The sequence below is a fragment of the Ananas comosus genome, linkage group 14 (genome assembly GCF_001540865.1).
Source record: "Ananas comosus cultivar F153 linkage group 14, ASM154086v1, whole genome shotgun sequence".
In the NCBI taxonomy this organism is placed as follows: Eukaryota; Viridiplantae; Streptophyta; class Magnoliopsida; order Poales; family Bromeliaceae; genus Ananas; species Ananas comosus.
The window spans coordinates 10,511,815-10,528,630 of NC_033634.1; the positions used below are offsets into that span (position 1 = coordinate 10,511,815).

At 36.8% G+C, this 16,816-nt stretch overlaps 1 protein-coding gene and 2 long non-coding RNA genes across 3 annotated transcripts; 1 reads left to right on the top strand and 2 right to left on the bottom strand.

Moving 5' to 3' along the window:
• LOC109720719 lies at positions 833 to 1,584 on the bottom strand. The gene is made up of 2 exons (XR_002219042.1): positions 1,271 to 1,584; positions 833 to 1,180 (listed from the first exon to the last, which is right to left on the bottom strand). It is a non-coding gene; the product is annotated as an uncharacterized LOC109720719 (long non-coding RNA).
• Positions 3,090 to 5,915, bottom strand: LOC109719954. The gene is made up of 4 exons (XR_002218835.1): positions 5,742 to 5,915; positions 5,590 to 5,646; positions 4,093 to 4,246; positions 3,090 to 3,333 (listed from the first exon to the last, which is right to left on the bottom strand). It is a non-coding gene; the product is annotated as an uncharacterized LOC109719954 (long non-coding RNA).
• LOC109720356 lies at positions 9,282 to 10,614 on the top strand. Its single transcript, XM_020247405.1, has 2 exons — positions 9,282 to 10,070; positions 10,597 to 10,614. Exons 1-2 carry the CDS (start codon positions 9,282 to 9,284, stop codon positions 10,612 to 10,614), a joined length of 807 nt encoding a protein of 268 aa, XP_020102994.1.

Consider the following 16,816-nt stretch of genomic DNA (forward strand, 5'->3'; position numbering starts at 1 on the left):
TTCTCACTTTCACTCTTTTAATGTTGTTTAATACTTTTATTGCAGGTAATAATTAAAAATGTCAAACAATGTTAATCAAACTCCTCCTGTCGATAATCAAGTTTTAGGTCTACTTCTACTTTTACGTTTATCAATGGCTCACTGGCCAGTAATCTGAAATCCAACCGATTCATGGATGCCCTATATTTTACCTTCGTAACGGCAACCACTATTGGATTCGGCAATATTTATCTCGACTCTACTCTAGCCAAATTTCTAGCTTCCATGTTAGCATTAACTAGTGTAGTACTCTTTCCTACTTGTTATAGCACATTAACTGACGAATTTTTTGAGTTTATAATATGCCACATCTTCAGACTTCTATATTTGTTTAATAATTTTATTGCAGTTAGCAAAAATGTCAAACAATGCTAACTTTAATTGTCCTATCGGTAACTATGCTCTAGATCTAATCATCAAAATTTCTATATGTATTACAACAGTTTTGCTACCATACATTACAACGATTTTACTATCTATTATCATCTCTTTAGTAGGAGCTCTCCAAAAAATTCCAGCACGCATTATACCACGCATTATATCAATTTACCGCTTATGGTCATCTCCTTAATTGTAGCTTTGGTGATATATATCCGAATACTTCATTTGGTAACGACAACCACCGTCGGATTTGGCGATATATATCCGAACACTCCTCTAGCTAAATTTCTAGCTTGCCTTTTGGCATTTGGTTTAATAGTTTTTCCTGCTAGTTACAGCACACTGACTAATGATTTTTTTGGAATTATGATGTGCGGCCTCTTCAGGGTGTACATCATAATAGGCACAGACATAAGTCTTAAGAATACCACCATTATATTCATCAAATTCTCAGGTACAAGCAAGCAAAGCTGCAAGAAACAGGTCCATTTGTCGCTTTCTCGAGTACCGGTCAATTGATCAATTGATGCTACGGTCCTCGTAGCTCTTCCTGTATCATATTGCCCACGTCTTTCTACGCAAGGATACGACGGCGCTGCTGCAATGCCTCAATTTCTCTGTACGTATCTGAATGCTCCTCGCCTGTCAGCTGTGGTGGAGCAGTTAGTTACTTGCTGGACCGAAAGATCGACCAGCTGCCCTGTTCTGATTTAGTGCATCCCTTCTATTGCACCTACAGCTGCGAAGGCCCAGCAATACGCTGAGAAATTTAAAATACAAAATAAAAATTATAAGATAATACTATTAAATATTATCAAAAAAATTCAATTAAACTAATAAATTTGCTTACATAAAATTATAATCTTATGGTACACATCTTGATTTTTGACTGATGTGACAACCCCTCGCTTTCTCCAGTTGATGCTCTTGGGCAATTCAGTATCATCACCACTCTTTACCCGCTGACCCAATACATCAGTTACAAAACTTCTGGGATGAGTAAAAATAAAAGCAATAATAGGTATATTGCAATCCAATATCCTACCTTTAAAAAGAAAGAGAAATTCCTACTTCTGAAAAAAAAAAAAAATCAAATTACAATAAAGTAAAACACTAATTTAATTAATAGAATGACGATTTTACATTCAACTATTACTTTCCGGACAAAATATTAATACATGTGAACTTTTTTAAATAAAATTTATTTTTTATTTTATAATTTATAGCATGTCTTTTTAAGTTTATTGCTTTTATTTGACTTATTTAACAAAATGCTAAATTTATAAAATTACTGTGATGATAATTTTACTAAATTTTTATTTAGGGTAAAACTGAACATGTAAATCCACTTTGAGTGAAGTTTTACCATAATGGACTACAAAAAATCTTGCATTTAAGGACACTTTAAACAATAAATAGTGACGCTTTAAAGCGTCGGCAAAAATAATTCCGACACTTGTAAAAGCGTCGAGTAAAGAGTTGTTAAGTAAACATGCCGGGATAAATATACCGACGTTGTCGGAAAATTTTTATAAATATTTGATAAAAATATGCTTATTGGCGACGCTTACTTATAGTGTCGGCAAATGTCGAATATTAAAGACGCTAGAATAAAGCGTCGTCTAAAAGTATTACATGTTAGTAAAAGAGCATTCAAAATATTATATATAAAATTGAATAGCAGAAATTATTACCTATCCCTCTTTTAAAACTATATATTTTATGCACCCTGCTTTTTTAAGTTTACTAGTTAAGTATATATGCAAATATATGTAACAAATATTTTAAAAACTATCTCAAATTAATTAAATTTGTACATCATATTTATTTAAAAATTTAAAATATAAAATTTAAATTTTCAAAAAAATTCATTTACTATGTATTATTAGAAATTATCTTTCATATTCTAACTCAATATTTAAATAGTTGTTGCCAACAATAATTATATTTTTTTTATTTTATAAAATTTATATATAGTGTAGATATATATATACATTGAATATTTTTCTATATATTTTAATTCTGACAAATTCAAAATTTAAATATATATTTTAAACTAAAAGTACCAAAATAAAAAATTAATAGAACAATTAAATATTAATAATAGAAAAGAGATAATATATAAATATTAATAGTTGGAGAAAAAAAGAGTAACTAAAAGCTTCTTTCGTTACATTATTTATTTTACGTACAAAAAAAGAGAAATTTTGAAATAGGTCTATCAAAATTTGAAATACGTACTTATATATACTAGTTAAGTGCACGTACAATGCACATCGTATAAAATATCAAAAGATAAAAATATTTATAAAATAAATATTTAACTTCAATATATAGTATTTTATTATTATCAAAATAATGATAGTAATAAAAAATAATGATAGTAATAAAAAGGATTTTTTGCATACACGTCCCTGCAAACATAGTGAATTGCAGATATATCCCTGCAAAACGAAAATTCCATAAGTTGTTCCTGCAAAAGTCCTAATGTCACGTCACGCTATCGCCAATTTGGTCGATCCTGGCCCGTACACAGACGTCAAACGGACAGCACCTCCCCTGTCCGCCCAAGGCTCAACAACAACGAGTACATGTATACAGAAATAAACAATTCCCAGGATAACATTTCAATATACATGGCTTGCACGAAGGCAAACAACAAGAACAAGTGAAACTGAACTTAACTAAACATGTATTCACTATAATTTTAAAACTTTGAAACTGAACTATACATAACTGAACAACTGAAACATTTAGTTATTTATATGCTCTTTTATACATTCATTTACAAGTCTCTGTACATCAAAATGTATCACATGAACCCAAAATGGTATACCACTAGAACTCGGGTGTGCACTAGCTAGGCTGCTCGGCTCTTGCCGCGATCCTCGGCCACACCGCTCGCGGTGGAACCTGTATGGTTAGTGGTATGAGAACTACTAAAAGTTCCCAGTGGGTTCGGCCGCCGACCTCACCGACTCACCCACTAGGTCTATTCAGGCATATGTAGGCAAGAAAAGTGAACAGATAGTAACCAACTATAACATGTAACTACTACAATGCCTGTACAAAGTTGAAAGGAACAATATATATTAACTGATAAATATGCATGCATGCTTTTAATGATGCTACCCAATCAAACTGGTTAACCCTTTTGGTTAACAATAATTCACCGACGATATCCCAAATATCGGGGAGACGCAAGCTACATCCCGACGGGACTGTCAACTGGGGGAGACGCTACCTCCTGGTCCAGTTAAGATGACTACTCCGGAGCTCATCGTTCAAGGGGGAGCGACCTTCCTTGAACATAAAACTGATGTGAGTATGATCTGATCTTCCTTTAGAAGATCCAATGAAAGACAATGCCACACTTTACTCTAACTAGCCTTTTATGCTAGTTTCATGGTTTCATGTTTGAGGCTAACCAAATCTCTAGTCATGATATCACCAAGTTCACTATTGTTATAGTCCATGCATTCATAGGGTTCTATGTCCACATGCTAATGTTCATAGGTTCTCAATATTGACAGAAATTCAAATATTCAATTATCACTTGTATAATGCCAGTACCCTATAATGCATGAATAAGAATAATTCATATATAAATATGCTCAATGAAATATCATAGACATAAAGGGGGATTCAAAGATTTCGGATAGCACCACCCACCTGTAGGGATGCCAATAGCTAGAATCAACGTCTCGAACTATGCCAAAAATGACCTCTCGCGACTCGGTGCAAATAGAGCTAGAACAGCTTTTATCGTAATTAGTGCGCCGCAAATCTGTCCAAATGTCAATCTAGACTTTCGAGCACGTCTAACCTTCATTTATAAAGGAATAAAAGAGATTAAACTAGGGTCACATTCACATATTTTACAAGTTTGCATTTCTACTCCAATTTGCTTGTATATATATATCTATGTCTATGGTTCTATAGCTTTGTACAAACTTATAACTTGCATGTATATGCTATTTACTTAGCTTCCATACAAGATTTTAAGCAGCATGTACACCTTCTCAACTTACCACTCTTTTAAGCTAAATTACACCGTCAACAATAGCATTTCCATTCAGAAATCAAACATATACACATTTACATGCATGTATATAATGGAAATCTGCTTCAGATTTTATTTACAATAGTCTAAACATATACACATTTACTTGCATGTATATATTTTTGCATAGCTTCGAATATTAATTTCAGCTTCCATTACTTAGAGATCAGCTTCAATTAGTTAATACTACTTAGAATTTCAGCATTTTAACCAAGAAACATCTTAGTTCTTACTTCAATTTCGAGCTCCCATTTGCATATATTATTAACATATACATATACTTGTTTTTACTATTAAACTTCTTATCAATTCTATCCTTTAATATCTGAGAATTAGGGATTAACTAAGAATCAGATTTCCATTTTCTATAACTTGGCAATTAACCCCAACTTGTATGTATAGTTTCAACATACCCATACATAGAGTTAATTCTATACGTTCCACTGCCAATTGAGACTTTAGAAATTTTCTAATTTCATCTTTCTATAGCTATTACTCCCATTTGAAATCCAAATATATAACTAATCTGATTCAGTTTTCATTCCCAACACTATGCACCTATACATATATGTGTGTATACATACATATATATTATACAATTTATAACATACTATAGGATTCACTATAGTATCATAGCCTCTAGAAACCCAAACATTTCAAGTTAAACTGCTTTATACAGGGGATAATATCTCTTCTATTCAGAAATTAAAACTAAATTACCTCAGGTTTCATCTCTAAAAATCTGAATATATGTATGTATATATATATATACATGTATAGGCAGTCTTGTGCAATTCAAGACTTCCATATGCTATCAACATAGCAACATTCCTAAGTCTTTCCTGACACTAACTTTAGTAATTAGGATCCATAACTTAATTCTTTTTTTTTAGCACGTGAACCTACTATTACTTCTTCCAATTTCCTCTTAATTAGGCCCTTATATATATATACATATTATCACTAACACCCTTTCTAAACTCAATTACCAAGGAACTGCCAAGGCTTCTCCTCCCAGCTGCTACAACATAAAGTATTACCTCGATTGCCTACAATCTTTTCAAAACAACTTACACCAATTAACCAGGAAAGAAGCATCAACGTACCTTAATTCAAGGCTTCTCCAACCGTTTTCCCAGCTCCAAAAGCTTCCCTTACGGATTCTAATCCAAGATTAAAATTGGAAGCTCTATTAGTTATCATTTCCTTTAAATTATAGTATCAACAACACCTAATCAGGGATAAGTATTATTCTTACCTCAGACTTCAATTCGTTCTCAACTCTAATGGTCCAACCCCCCCCTCCCCCCCTCCCTGATTAGCAACTTCAGCAGCAAAAACTTAACTCTACAAACTTTTCTTCCTTGTTTTGCTCCTAGGCTGAGAAAAGAAAAAGAGAGGGGGAAATAGATGCAACTGTGCTGATGGAAAGGAGGTCCCATACGTGTACATCCTCAGCTAAATGGGGATTAAGGGATAAGATCAGAAAATTGCTACTTAACCCTCCTAAAAAGCTGAAACTGCATTGTAGCCTGCAGGTTTACAATTCAGTTCCTACAGTTCGCAATTTAGTCCCTGCAGACTTACAATGCAGTCCCTGCACTAACCAGAACCTGGCAGCAGCAATTTGAAGCCTTTGTCGCGCATCTAATTCATTCTAAGTCCACTTAAACACTTCCGAAACGTACTAACACACTTCCACAAGTTATCAAATTAATTTGAAAGCAATTAATTTTCATTTTAGCATTATTGTGATCAATTTGGTCGCAATTAGCCGTGTAGTCGAATTTTCGACATATTACACCTAAGTTATACAGATATATCCCTGCCATTAAGGTCTGTTAGAAAATTTTTCGTTAACCATGGTTAAAATACTTAACCATGGTTAATTATAATGTGAATTGACGGATTTGCCTTTCTTCCTCTTCCTCCTCTTCCTCTTCCCTTTTCTTCGTCGCCGGCGAGACAGGAGATGCAGCGGCGGCGGTGAACCCTCTCCCTCTTCCTTTTCCTCTCCATGACCGCGCAGCGGAGCTCTTCGCTGATGTCACGCCCCGGGACCGGCAGAGGCCCTCCCGGTGGTGTGCCCAGACCCGCCATATGTCTACACATATAAGGCGTCTACAATAAAAGCGGAAGTAAAAGCAAGAAATAGAACAAATAGAATAATAACAACTAATGATATCAGAGCGAGTAAAGTTTTATCATCTAAACCAGAGTAAAAGAAATATAACTAGGCAATGACAGTAAAGCATAAAGTGAAACAATATTACTCCTCAAAAGAAATACAAAGATCCAAAAGAAAGGTGGTCTCTATACATATACGGGTACAACTCTCAACCTCTCACAAAATAAAACCACGAGAGGTAGACCACCTATCAAATCGCCCTCGAAGGAAGCTAGCTCGAAGCAACTCCCTTCCCGCGGTCCCTAGCCTCTCCCGGCGTGGAAGGCTCTGAAAACATCAAGAAAACGAGGGCGTGAGAACTATAATTTATAGTTCCCAGTGGGCAATTACTGACCTCAGCTCAATGCACCACTAGGCCCCAGAAGAAAAGGGTAAGTAACGACAATAATAATGAACAATAGAGAGCGAGTATAAAAACTGCTGAAAGAAAACATAAATGAAATGCTATACTATTAAGTCTCAAGTAAGCATGATGTCATGGTGGTGTACATCTACGCTATCATAGATAATATGTGCCATGCATACTAATATGCTTTGACATAATAAATAAGTAATCCTCACGATGCAATATGTCCATGCAAAAGGAGTAAGCTCTATCAAAACACCCCAGTATACTATGATGTAATGAATGGAACAGGCAAGTACACTATATATCTCAATGCTATGTCGTAAGCATGTCAAGTAATCCAACTACTAAGCCTATCTAGTAGTGATTATTCATTCTCAATACTGTGTCGATTTCCATTTCCAATTAAGGACCTACCAAAGGTAGTCCAGCTTGTGCCGCCTAAGTGCCTGTGGTAGCCCAACATCCCTACTCTTGGAATGTGTCTGTCCCACTCGACCCCGTAGGCCTCTCAATACCGCACGAGCGAACATAAGTCGCGTAGGCTAACTCCGGAGTGCCGGCTTGTAGGGAGCGACCCTCACAAGCATGTGCGAATGAGCACAAATGGCAAGCAAGCGTGATCATCGTCTCAAGAATCAAATCATCATGTCTCTAGCATGGTATTAGCCACTAGCATCCAACGATCTAGTTCTATGTCACAAGGTGAAGTTCCAATCATTCACTAGGTCTAGTGCCCCTTTATGACATTTAGACATTTCGAAGTACCAACACGTTCCAATTCTGTCATGGCCCTATCCACTAGGCTCAAACACAACCCGAGCTCAATGCCGCTTTATGACATTAGCTCACAATTTCACATATCAATCTTGTCATATGCCTCTTTATGGCTTACTTGGATCCTCTATGTCTCAAATAGGAATAGCTCAAAATGCATGAAGGTAATGTTCATTTTCACAATAGGTAGTATGATACCAAGTCCCAATAGGATGCCAATCAAGTACAAGTCCGACAAGGAAGCCCTCTACTATATAGGGTCCGAAATTTCTTACACATAAAATAGGCATGTTAAGCATCCTAAAATTCACAATAAATATATTTAACATAGAAATGCATGAATTTTTACTCTACAAGCGCAAAACATAGGATATGAGAATTTCTCATATGCCAGGCTAGGTCAAACCCACCGAACCGTCGCGTGCTCCTTCGATTCGCCGAACGGAGTTGTCCACGAGTCCCAAAATACCCTAAAAGTATTGAGCGAAGAGATACACAAGCGTTACGAGCAACTCTAGGCTCAAACATTAACAATCACAAGAATAGGGCAAAAACTCACCTAGGGAGTAGAAATTCTCTCTCAAGCTCCAAAAGAAGGCTAGGATCCTTCCAATCTAACCCAAATGGGGGTTCTAATCCAAGAAATCTAGCCTCAAAAGCCCTATATCAAAAAGCCCCAAAAATCAACCCTAATATCCATTCTAGGGTTCCATATGGTAAGACCTACCAAATCAAGGATCAAAGGGTAGAATCCAAGTACTAACCTCCCAAGATGCCTCCAAACAAGCTCCAAATCTCCTAGAGTTGAAGATTGGTCCACCACCAAGCTCTACAAGCAGCTCCAAGCCTTGCAAAGGTGAAAAGGGGGAAAGGGGTTGAGCTCCAAGCTCCCTCAACCAAGCTCCTCTTCTTCTTCTCCTCCTTCTTCTTCTTCTCTTTCTAGAAGGTGTAGGGAAAGGGTGAGAATGAGGGAATGAGATAGGGAAAAGGGGGAAATGGCTAATAAGCCCATCTAGTGTAACAACATCCAGTGAGGCCCCTCAAAAATCCAATATTACATCAGCCCGGTCTAGGCAGTTTTCGCCCAGAGGGACCGGTCTCTCCCCAGCAGGGACCGGTCTCTCGTGTCGAACCTGAGAAACCAACGTTCGGGAACCGGTCTCTCCCTGCGCGGGACCGGTCTCTTACTGCGTAGGCGCGCTCGGGGACCGGTCTCGCCCGCCAGGGACCGGTTGCCCCGAGGCTGCCGCAACACTGCTCACTGGGGGACCGGTCTCTCCTTTCAGGGACCGGTCCCCGAGAGTAAAAACTCTCAAGACTCGTCCAGAACTCAGGTTTTCGAACTTTTTGGATCGAAAAACATTCTACGACCCTCCACCAAGTGTGGAAAAGCTCGAAACACATCCAATCACTCGAACCTCGCAATTTGCAAAGGTCCAGTGCGTTACAGCTGAACTGCTCACCGCGGACCTCCGCAGCCTCGGGTCATGGACGGTGCACCCCACCTCTCCCTGGCGGCGAAGTGGTGCCCCTCCCTCGACTCCTGCTACGACCTCTCCACCTTCATCTGCGAGGCCGTGGCGCAGCACCTCTTCCCGAGGGAATCTGACCCGGTCTACGCCGACCTCCCCGACGCCCACTACGCCTACCGCGTCTGCGACCGCCTCGGCAGGGAGGCGCTCGTCCTGCTCCGCCGCACACTCCAGCTCCCCGAGGTCTACATCTTCGCCGGGGAGTGGGGGCTCGCCACTTACGAGCGCGTCGCCTCCGTCGCCATGAAGAACTACACCCCGCTATTCACCAAGCGCGACGGCGACCGCTTCGACCGCTACCTTGCCGACGTGCGCGAGAGCAAGGCCATGATCACTGCGGGCGCCCTCCTCTCCCACGAGATCCTCTTCTCCTCCGCCGGCGAGGTCGCCGAGCTCCAGTGGCGGCGCATGATGGAGGACCTCCTCGCCAGGGGGAAGCTCTGCAACTGCATTGCCGTGTGCGACGTCTTCGGGAGCATGAGCGGGGAGCCTATGGACGTCGTCGTCGCCCTCGGCCTCCTCGTCTCCGAGCTCAACGAGGAGCCATGGAAGGGCTGCGTCATCACCTTCAGCACCGAGCCAAAGCTCCACAGGATCGCTGGGAACTCCCTCCAGGAGAAGACGGAGTTCATGAAGCGGATGGATTGGAGGGGGAACACGGACTTCCAGGAGGTGTTCTTGAGGTGGCGATCGCGGCAGCGCTCCCCCCGAAGATTCGGCAACCCCCCCCTCCCCGGAGATGCGGCAACGGCGGCGAACCCTCTCCCTTTTCCTCTTCCTCTCCCTCTTCCTCTTCGCCCTTCTTCTTCCTCCCCCTCTTCCTCTTCGCCCTTCTTCTTCCTCTCCCTCTTCCTCTTCCCTTTTCTTCATCACTGGCGAGGGAGGAGATGCGGCGGCGGCGGCGGCAAACCCTCTCCTTCTTCCTTTTCCTCTTCCATCTTCCTCTCATTCTTCCTCTTCCCTCTTCTTCTTCCTCTCCTTCTTTCTCTTCCCTCTTCTTCGTCGCCGGTGAACCCGACCCCGCGCCGCCGCCGCCGTCCGCTCCGACGGCCCGAAGAGGAAGAGAAAGAAAAGGGGAAGAGGGATACTTTTGGAGGGATATATTTGTGAGGGCAAAAAGGTCATTTCACGAATTCACTGTTAAAAAATAAACAGTTCACTAACGGATTTTGACCAGAGGGACATATCTGCATAACTTAGGACTTTTGCAGGGACAACTTATGGAATTTTCGTTTTGCAGGGATATATCTGCAATTCACTATGTTTGCAGGGACGTGTATGCAAATAACCCAATTTTGGGTTATATTAACATTTTATCTAATTTGGATTGTTTCTACATCGTTGAACTTACAAATATATCACATCGGTCATAAAATAGTCATTTTTTAGACCGTTTGATCACTTGGCAAATAATGTCAAAAAATTATGAAAGTTGATTTTTTGATAGTTCTAATAGTGTAAATTATGCCTAACAGCCGATCGCCGAATCAGATATCCCATTATCGAAAAACAACTTAAAATCATAGTCCTCTATGCTTTCGAAAGCACAGAAGACATCCTTTATCATATATTATTATTATTATTTATTATTATTCTAATATCATACTTAATTATAAAATATTGATTTTTAGATCAAATTAAGTAGATATAAGTTTTCATGTTTTTCTTCTTATAAGACTAATCTACGTTAATAGAAAATGAAATCAGTTAAATTGATTTTAAGCTATAGAATTTTAATATAACTTGATAAAAAAGAATTGGTTGTCTTGATTAAAATCGGATCGGTTTACTAGTCATGTTCGTAGAGTTTAAAGCGATTTTTTGACTTATCTGATTCAAATGGTTGAAGGGAACCGTTTTATAGACTGAGTCATGATTGTACCGGTTGAATCGGCCAGTTCATCCTGGTTTTCAAATCATTGAAATTTTATTCGAATTCGATTCCAAATGGGACGAATTTATTCCATACTAAATGGATACGATTTTCAAACATTGGTACAAAAAATAAAAATTCAACGAATTCGGGTTTTAGATATAAATTTTGATTGTATCCGGTCTAAACCTGAAGCTGAATTCCAATAAATTTTATAAGAATTCCAATAAATTTTATATTACGTAATATACATGAATGCTTGATATTATATTTGAATTTGTATTTTAAATTTTTAAATTTTAATATAATATGTTTTAAAATATGACAAAGAGAAATGATTATTTCGAATTTGTATTTTCGGATTCGGGTTTAAGTTTCATGTTTTTGGTCGACTTTGGTTTTTATATGGTTTTCGAAATCCGTCGGGTTCTGGTTTGAATTCGGATTTGGGTTTGGATTTTGATTGAGTTAGAATTTTTAATAATTCGTCTCAAATCTGACCTGTTGACCTTCCTATTTGGTCCAAAATTTTAGTTATATAGTAGAGTACTTGAAGTGTTACTATACAATATTATACGTACTAGATTAATTCGAATTATAGTAATGAAAATGAGCTAAAAGTTATGATCGTTTAATAATTTTTTCGCACCGATTATAAAAATTATTCAACTCAACAAAAATTTCAATCTAGCTTGGTCGAGTCATGTTTTTTCAAAAACTCTTAACTTTAATTTAGCCGCATCAAGAAGTTGATTACAATTTTATAGCCGAAAATAATACTATTTGAAGCAAAAACAAATTGATCGATCAGTCAAATCGATCGGATCGTGACCCAGTCCCTAGACCGGTGCGGTTCGATCTATAAAATCTTATTTGAGCCCGCGGTTCAACCAATAAAGCGAAAAAACCAGCCCTATTTTAATTGGACTGATTAAAGCTATCACCTACCATAGATCATCAATCAAAAAGTTCACTCCTTCGATTTTGATTTTTTAAATAACTTTGTAAATTATATTTATTTATCTTCTATATCTTTAATATTCTATAAATAAAAAAATTTAATAATTTATTATTTATGTAATTATGCTGTTGTCAATCGTTTGACCGATCGAACTATCGATTAAACTAAGTGAACCGCGATCTAGTATGTTTTTCGGTTGGCAACTAGTGCCGAATTGTGACGCCCCAACTTTCCAGGGGGTCACCCATTCTAGGACTACTTCCGTCCTAGCACGCTTAACTCTCTTAACCTCTTAGGCCTTGCCATCACCCAAAATGCTTAAACCGGGTTAAGAGTTTAGCCCTATTATATTTCATATATAGGACTATCTGGGGTTCTCACAATCTCCCATCCTTTAAGCCCTGACGTCCTCGTCAGGCACAGACTCACAAGTACCAGGCGATGTGAGACTCATCTCGCTAGCCCGTCATCCAGACCCTGGCTCAGCCGAGACTCATCTCACACTTCCGGCTGGTAATTGGCTCTGATACCAACTGAGCTACTCCAACTTTACAGTTATATTGAACCTTGCACCTGCATCTATATCTGCATTCCTTTACTCAGTTATTTTCATATCGATATTATGCTTAGAAGTAGAGTTGACTTATCTGTTCACTATATCTGTGATTTAATCCAGCCCACTAGTAACAATAACTCGTTGGGCCGGTTCGTTACACGAATTTTAAACCGTTGGTTGTAAAATAAAATAGAATATTATATATATTTTAATATAATATAAAATATTATTTATTATTTATTAAATGAATGACACGAATCTCAAAGTCGTATAAATCGTTCGCTACCACCACCATTTTTTTTTTTTCGTGCGAGTAGCCTAAGTTATTATTATTATTATTATTTTACCTTCGTTTGATATTTTATTATTCTAAAATTAAATTAAAATTATGTTAATTTATTATTTATTAAATAATGTTAAACCGGTTTACTAATAATTCTTTCCCGTGGGCGACCAATGGGTCAAAAATACTTGCCCGTTTTGACTGATCAACGGCCATGACCGCCACGTGGCGTTCACCTGCGCCCTACAAAGGAGAAGAAATTATTGGCTGGACCAGGTTCACCACGTCATCTGAATAAAAGCGTCTTTTCGTTTTTTGGGTTAATCGGATCATGGATCCCTAACCAGGCGATGCAAACGGGTGCGGATGCCCAAGATTTTATCCGAATTCGAATCCAAATAGGACGGATTTAATTGATGCTAAACAGGTATAGTTTTGCTATTGGGTATTAAAATTAAAAATCCAATATATAGAAATTTAAATTAATTTTAAAATTTAGATTTGAGTATATTATGTTTATAAAATTTGGTAAAAAAAAATTATTGCGTTTGTGTTCAGATTTTTAGGCTCGAATTCGCCTTTACATTCGATTATGGTTTTTCAAAATCTGACTAGATCGTACGTACACTTCAACATCACTAGTTGGGTTCAAGATCAAATTTTTGAAAACTCGCTCCGAATCAGACCCACTGTCAACCCTATCCCCAAACTTCTCTCAATTTATTATTCTGGTTTTTGACCTTTTACTTTTTGCAATCAAATCCCAAACCTTTAGAATTAATGGCACTATTGACCCCTCGCAAGTTTCCTTTTTTTTTATTTATTATTACTTAAGTCCCTAATAAGCGTGTTTATTATGTCAAGTTTAATTCTCTCAGGCTTCGTTTAGTTCGGATATAAGCAAGAATTACTTATTCTAGGGATATGTACAAATTCAGATATAAACAAAAACTAGACTACTTTTGCGTTTGCATGAAAATTGATTGTTTTCGGAAATAAAAAAAATAACGTTTAGATAGATAAGATGAACTGTTCCAACTAAAGGTGGAACAGCTGAACTGTTCCCACCCTTAGCGGGTAATTTAGATAACCCGCTAAGCTGTTCCCACCCTTAGTATTGATGTTTGGGTACAAGAAGGAGATAAGGGCTTTATCCCTCTCGCACCCAATCCAAACATCACCTCAGTATCTTCTCATATATCTGTGCTCTTTTCAATATTGCATACTCTAACACCCCAAATAGTCTCGCACTAGATGATATAGAAAAGTCAGAGAGTCTTATCCGTGACAAATATGATAGAACTAATAATTAGACTTCAGCATTTCAGACCTGTGGTTGACCAATAATGCAATTAATCCATATTATTATTATTATTATTATTATTATTATTATTTCTTTAATTGCCCATGACTCTTTTCCAATGTATCCATGCAGCATCTATAAACTATTATGAATCCCCGTGGGATTCAAGCTTTCTCCTTAGTTTAGGAAAAAAGTGGGACCCACCTCTTCTGTAATTGTACAGAATATATTTCTTTAGTGGGCTCCACTAAATAATTATGTTTAGCAGAATAGGAAACATTTGAACGTTAATTAAGGAGCCCATAAATACTGGGTCGTTTCAAATGTTGCTCTAAATAATAATGTTTAATGAAATAAAAAATATTTGGAAGTTAATTGACGAGCCCATAAATGCTATGGTGTTTCTATATATGTAACGTTTCACATAAACACAAATTTTTTTTAAAAAAATATACAATAATACATGTCCAATAATTTAGGTATTTGTTCTTAGGTGTCTTAAAAAATTAAATTTGTATCGTCCGTGTAATTAATGCAAAGTCGGTCATCTCCTCAAGAGACTTCTCGATTCTTCCCATCCGCCCCTCCATCTCCTTCTCTCTTTATTTTTTTTTTTTTCTTTCGTTCACCTATTCACGAAACCCACTACATAATAATGTTTAGCATAATAGGAAACATTTGGACGTTTATTGAGGAGCCCATAAATGCTAAGTCGTTTCAAACATTCGCATTAAATAATAATGTTTAGTGAAATGGAAAATATTTGGAAGTTTATTGAGAAGCCCATAAATGTTGGGTGATTCTATATATGTAACGTTTCACATAAGATAATTTTTTTTTAAAAAAAAATATACAATAATAAATGTCCAATAATTTAGGTATTTGTTCTTAGGCATTTTAAAAAATTAAATTTGTATGCTTCGTGTAAATAATGCAAAGTAGGTTGTCTACTCAAGAGATTTTTCGGGTTCTTTCCATCCGCCCCTCCATTTCCTTTTCTCTATTTTTTTTTTTTTCTTTCGTCCATCTATTCACCACCACCCTCTTTGCCCCTTCGCCGCTTCTCGCTCACCTTCGACGCTTTCGGAAGTCCCTTCCTCAACCACCTCCGCCGCTGCAGCAGCAGCCGCCTCAGCCACTGCGTCGACTCAACACAACCAAGATCACTTTGAAAGAGAGGGTTGGTGTATCGGCTGCAGAAGTGAAACATTGAGTGAAATTTTCAATATATTCAGTAATTTTGTCTCAGTAATTTCAGAGACCTCATTGTGAATTAATTTTTTAATCGGGTTAGAGTGAATTTTTGATTGTTGTGTACCTATTTTGTATGTACAGCAGCAAGCGGTATTAGGGGTGGAGAGTGGACTGCGTATTCATAAGTCAACAACTTTTAATAGTCATGATATTTATTTTCATGGTTTGTTTCTACAACCTAACTTTTTTATCTATTTTGAATATTACTTAATTATTTTTTTCATCTTTATCTATATTTTATATTGGTTTTGGCAATTTATTCCGCTTTAGGAATTCAAGTAGTTTTCAGTTCAACTATATGAATATGCATAGCAAATAACTATTTTATGATTATCTAATTTCGTATTCTTGGACTCATTTCAAATATGGAAAGAAAGGAGTAAATATGTGATCGGATATAATTACAGTAGATATAATACAAAGATTGTAGATTTATCTTATTGAATATTTTTATTTTGTTTCAGGAATTGACTGCTTCTGCCTGCAACGATTAATTATATTGACGGGTTCTTTTTTATTTGAATTTAATGCTTTGTTTATTTTCTCCTATTTTTCACTATATAATATATTTTAAACTAATGTTAATCTTTTTTATTAGGAATTCATTGTCTGTATGTGGTTGATCTATAATTGTTTGCCTCTGATTTTGTGCATATGACGTAAATTGCAGCCAAAAAAAAAAATTTGCAGCTCTGATCTATGCACTTTGTTATTTTTTTCATAGTAGATATTTTTTCATCCATATATAGCAATATTTCAGAATCTCCTACCTAATAAGAGAAATCTGTAAGATTTATTAATTTCATTTCTATTAAATGTTTGAATTGTCAAAGAAAATACTGTTAATATTAATATTTATAAACGAATATATAGATTTTTTTTAGAATATTGAAAAACAACGATTAATAATTAAATGAATGTTTATTTAATGGATAAAAACCTATCGACGATTTGTTCGACGTTGTTGTTATGCTTCATTATATTTTGCATCTTATATATTACAAAGTATAATTTATAAGATAAAATTTTATTAATATCTATAATCATGTTCCACGTGTGCAAAGCTAACTGTAACTTTTTTCTTGGAGACCTACCTAACTGAAAAATGAAAAAATTATAGTAGAAAAACTAACGTTAAATATTGAATATTATCTACTTGCCGTATCGCGCGGGTCACTACACTAGTGTATATTAATACAAGGTCTCCGACATGTTGTTTGAAATATCAAAATTTATAATAAATAATATAGAATTTAGAAC

Bases quoted from the DNA above. Each gene is read 5' to 3' on its own strand.
- LOC109720356 (XM_020247405.1), top strand. From the start codon at position 9,282: ATGGACGGTGCACCCCACCTCTCCCTGGCGGCGAAGTGGTGCCCCTCC.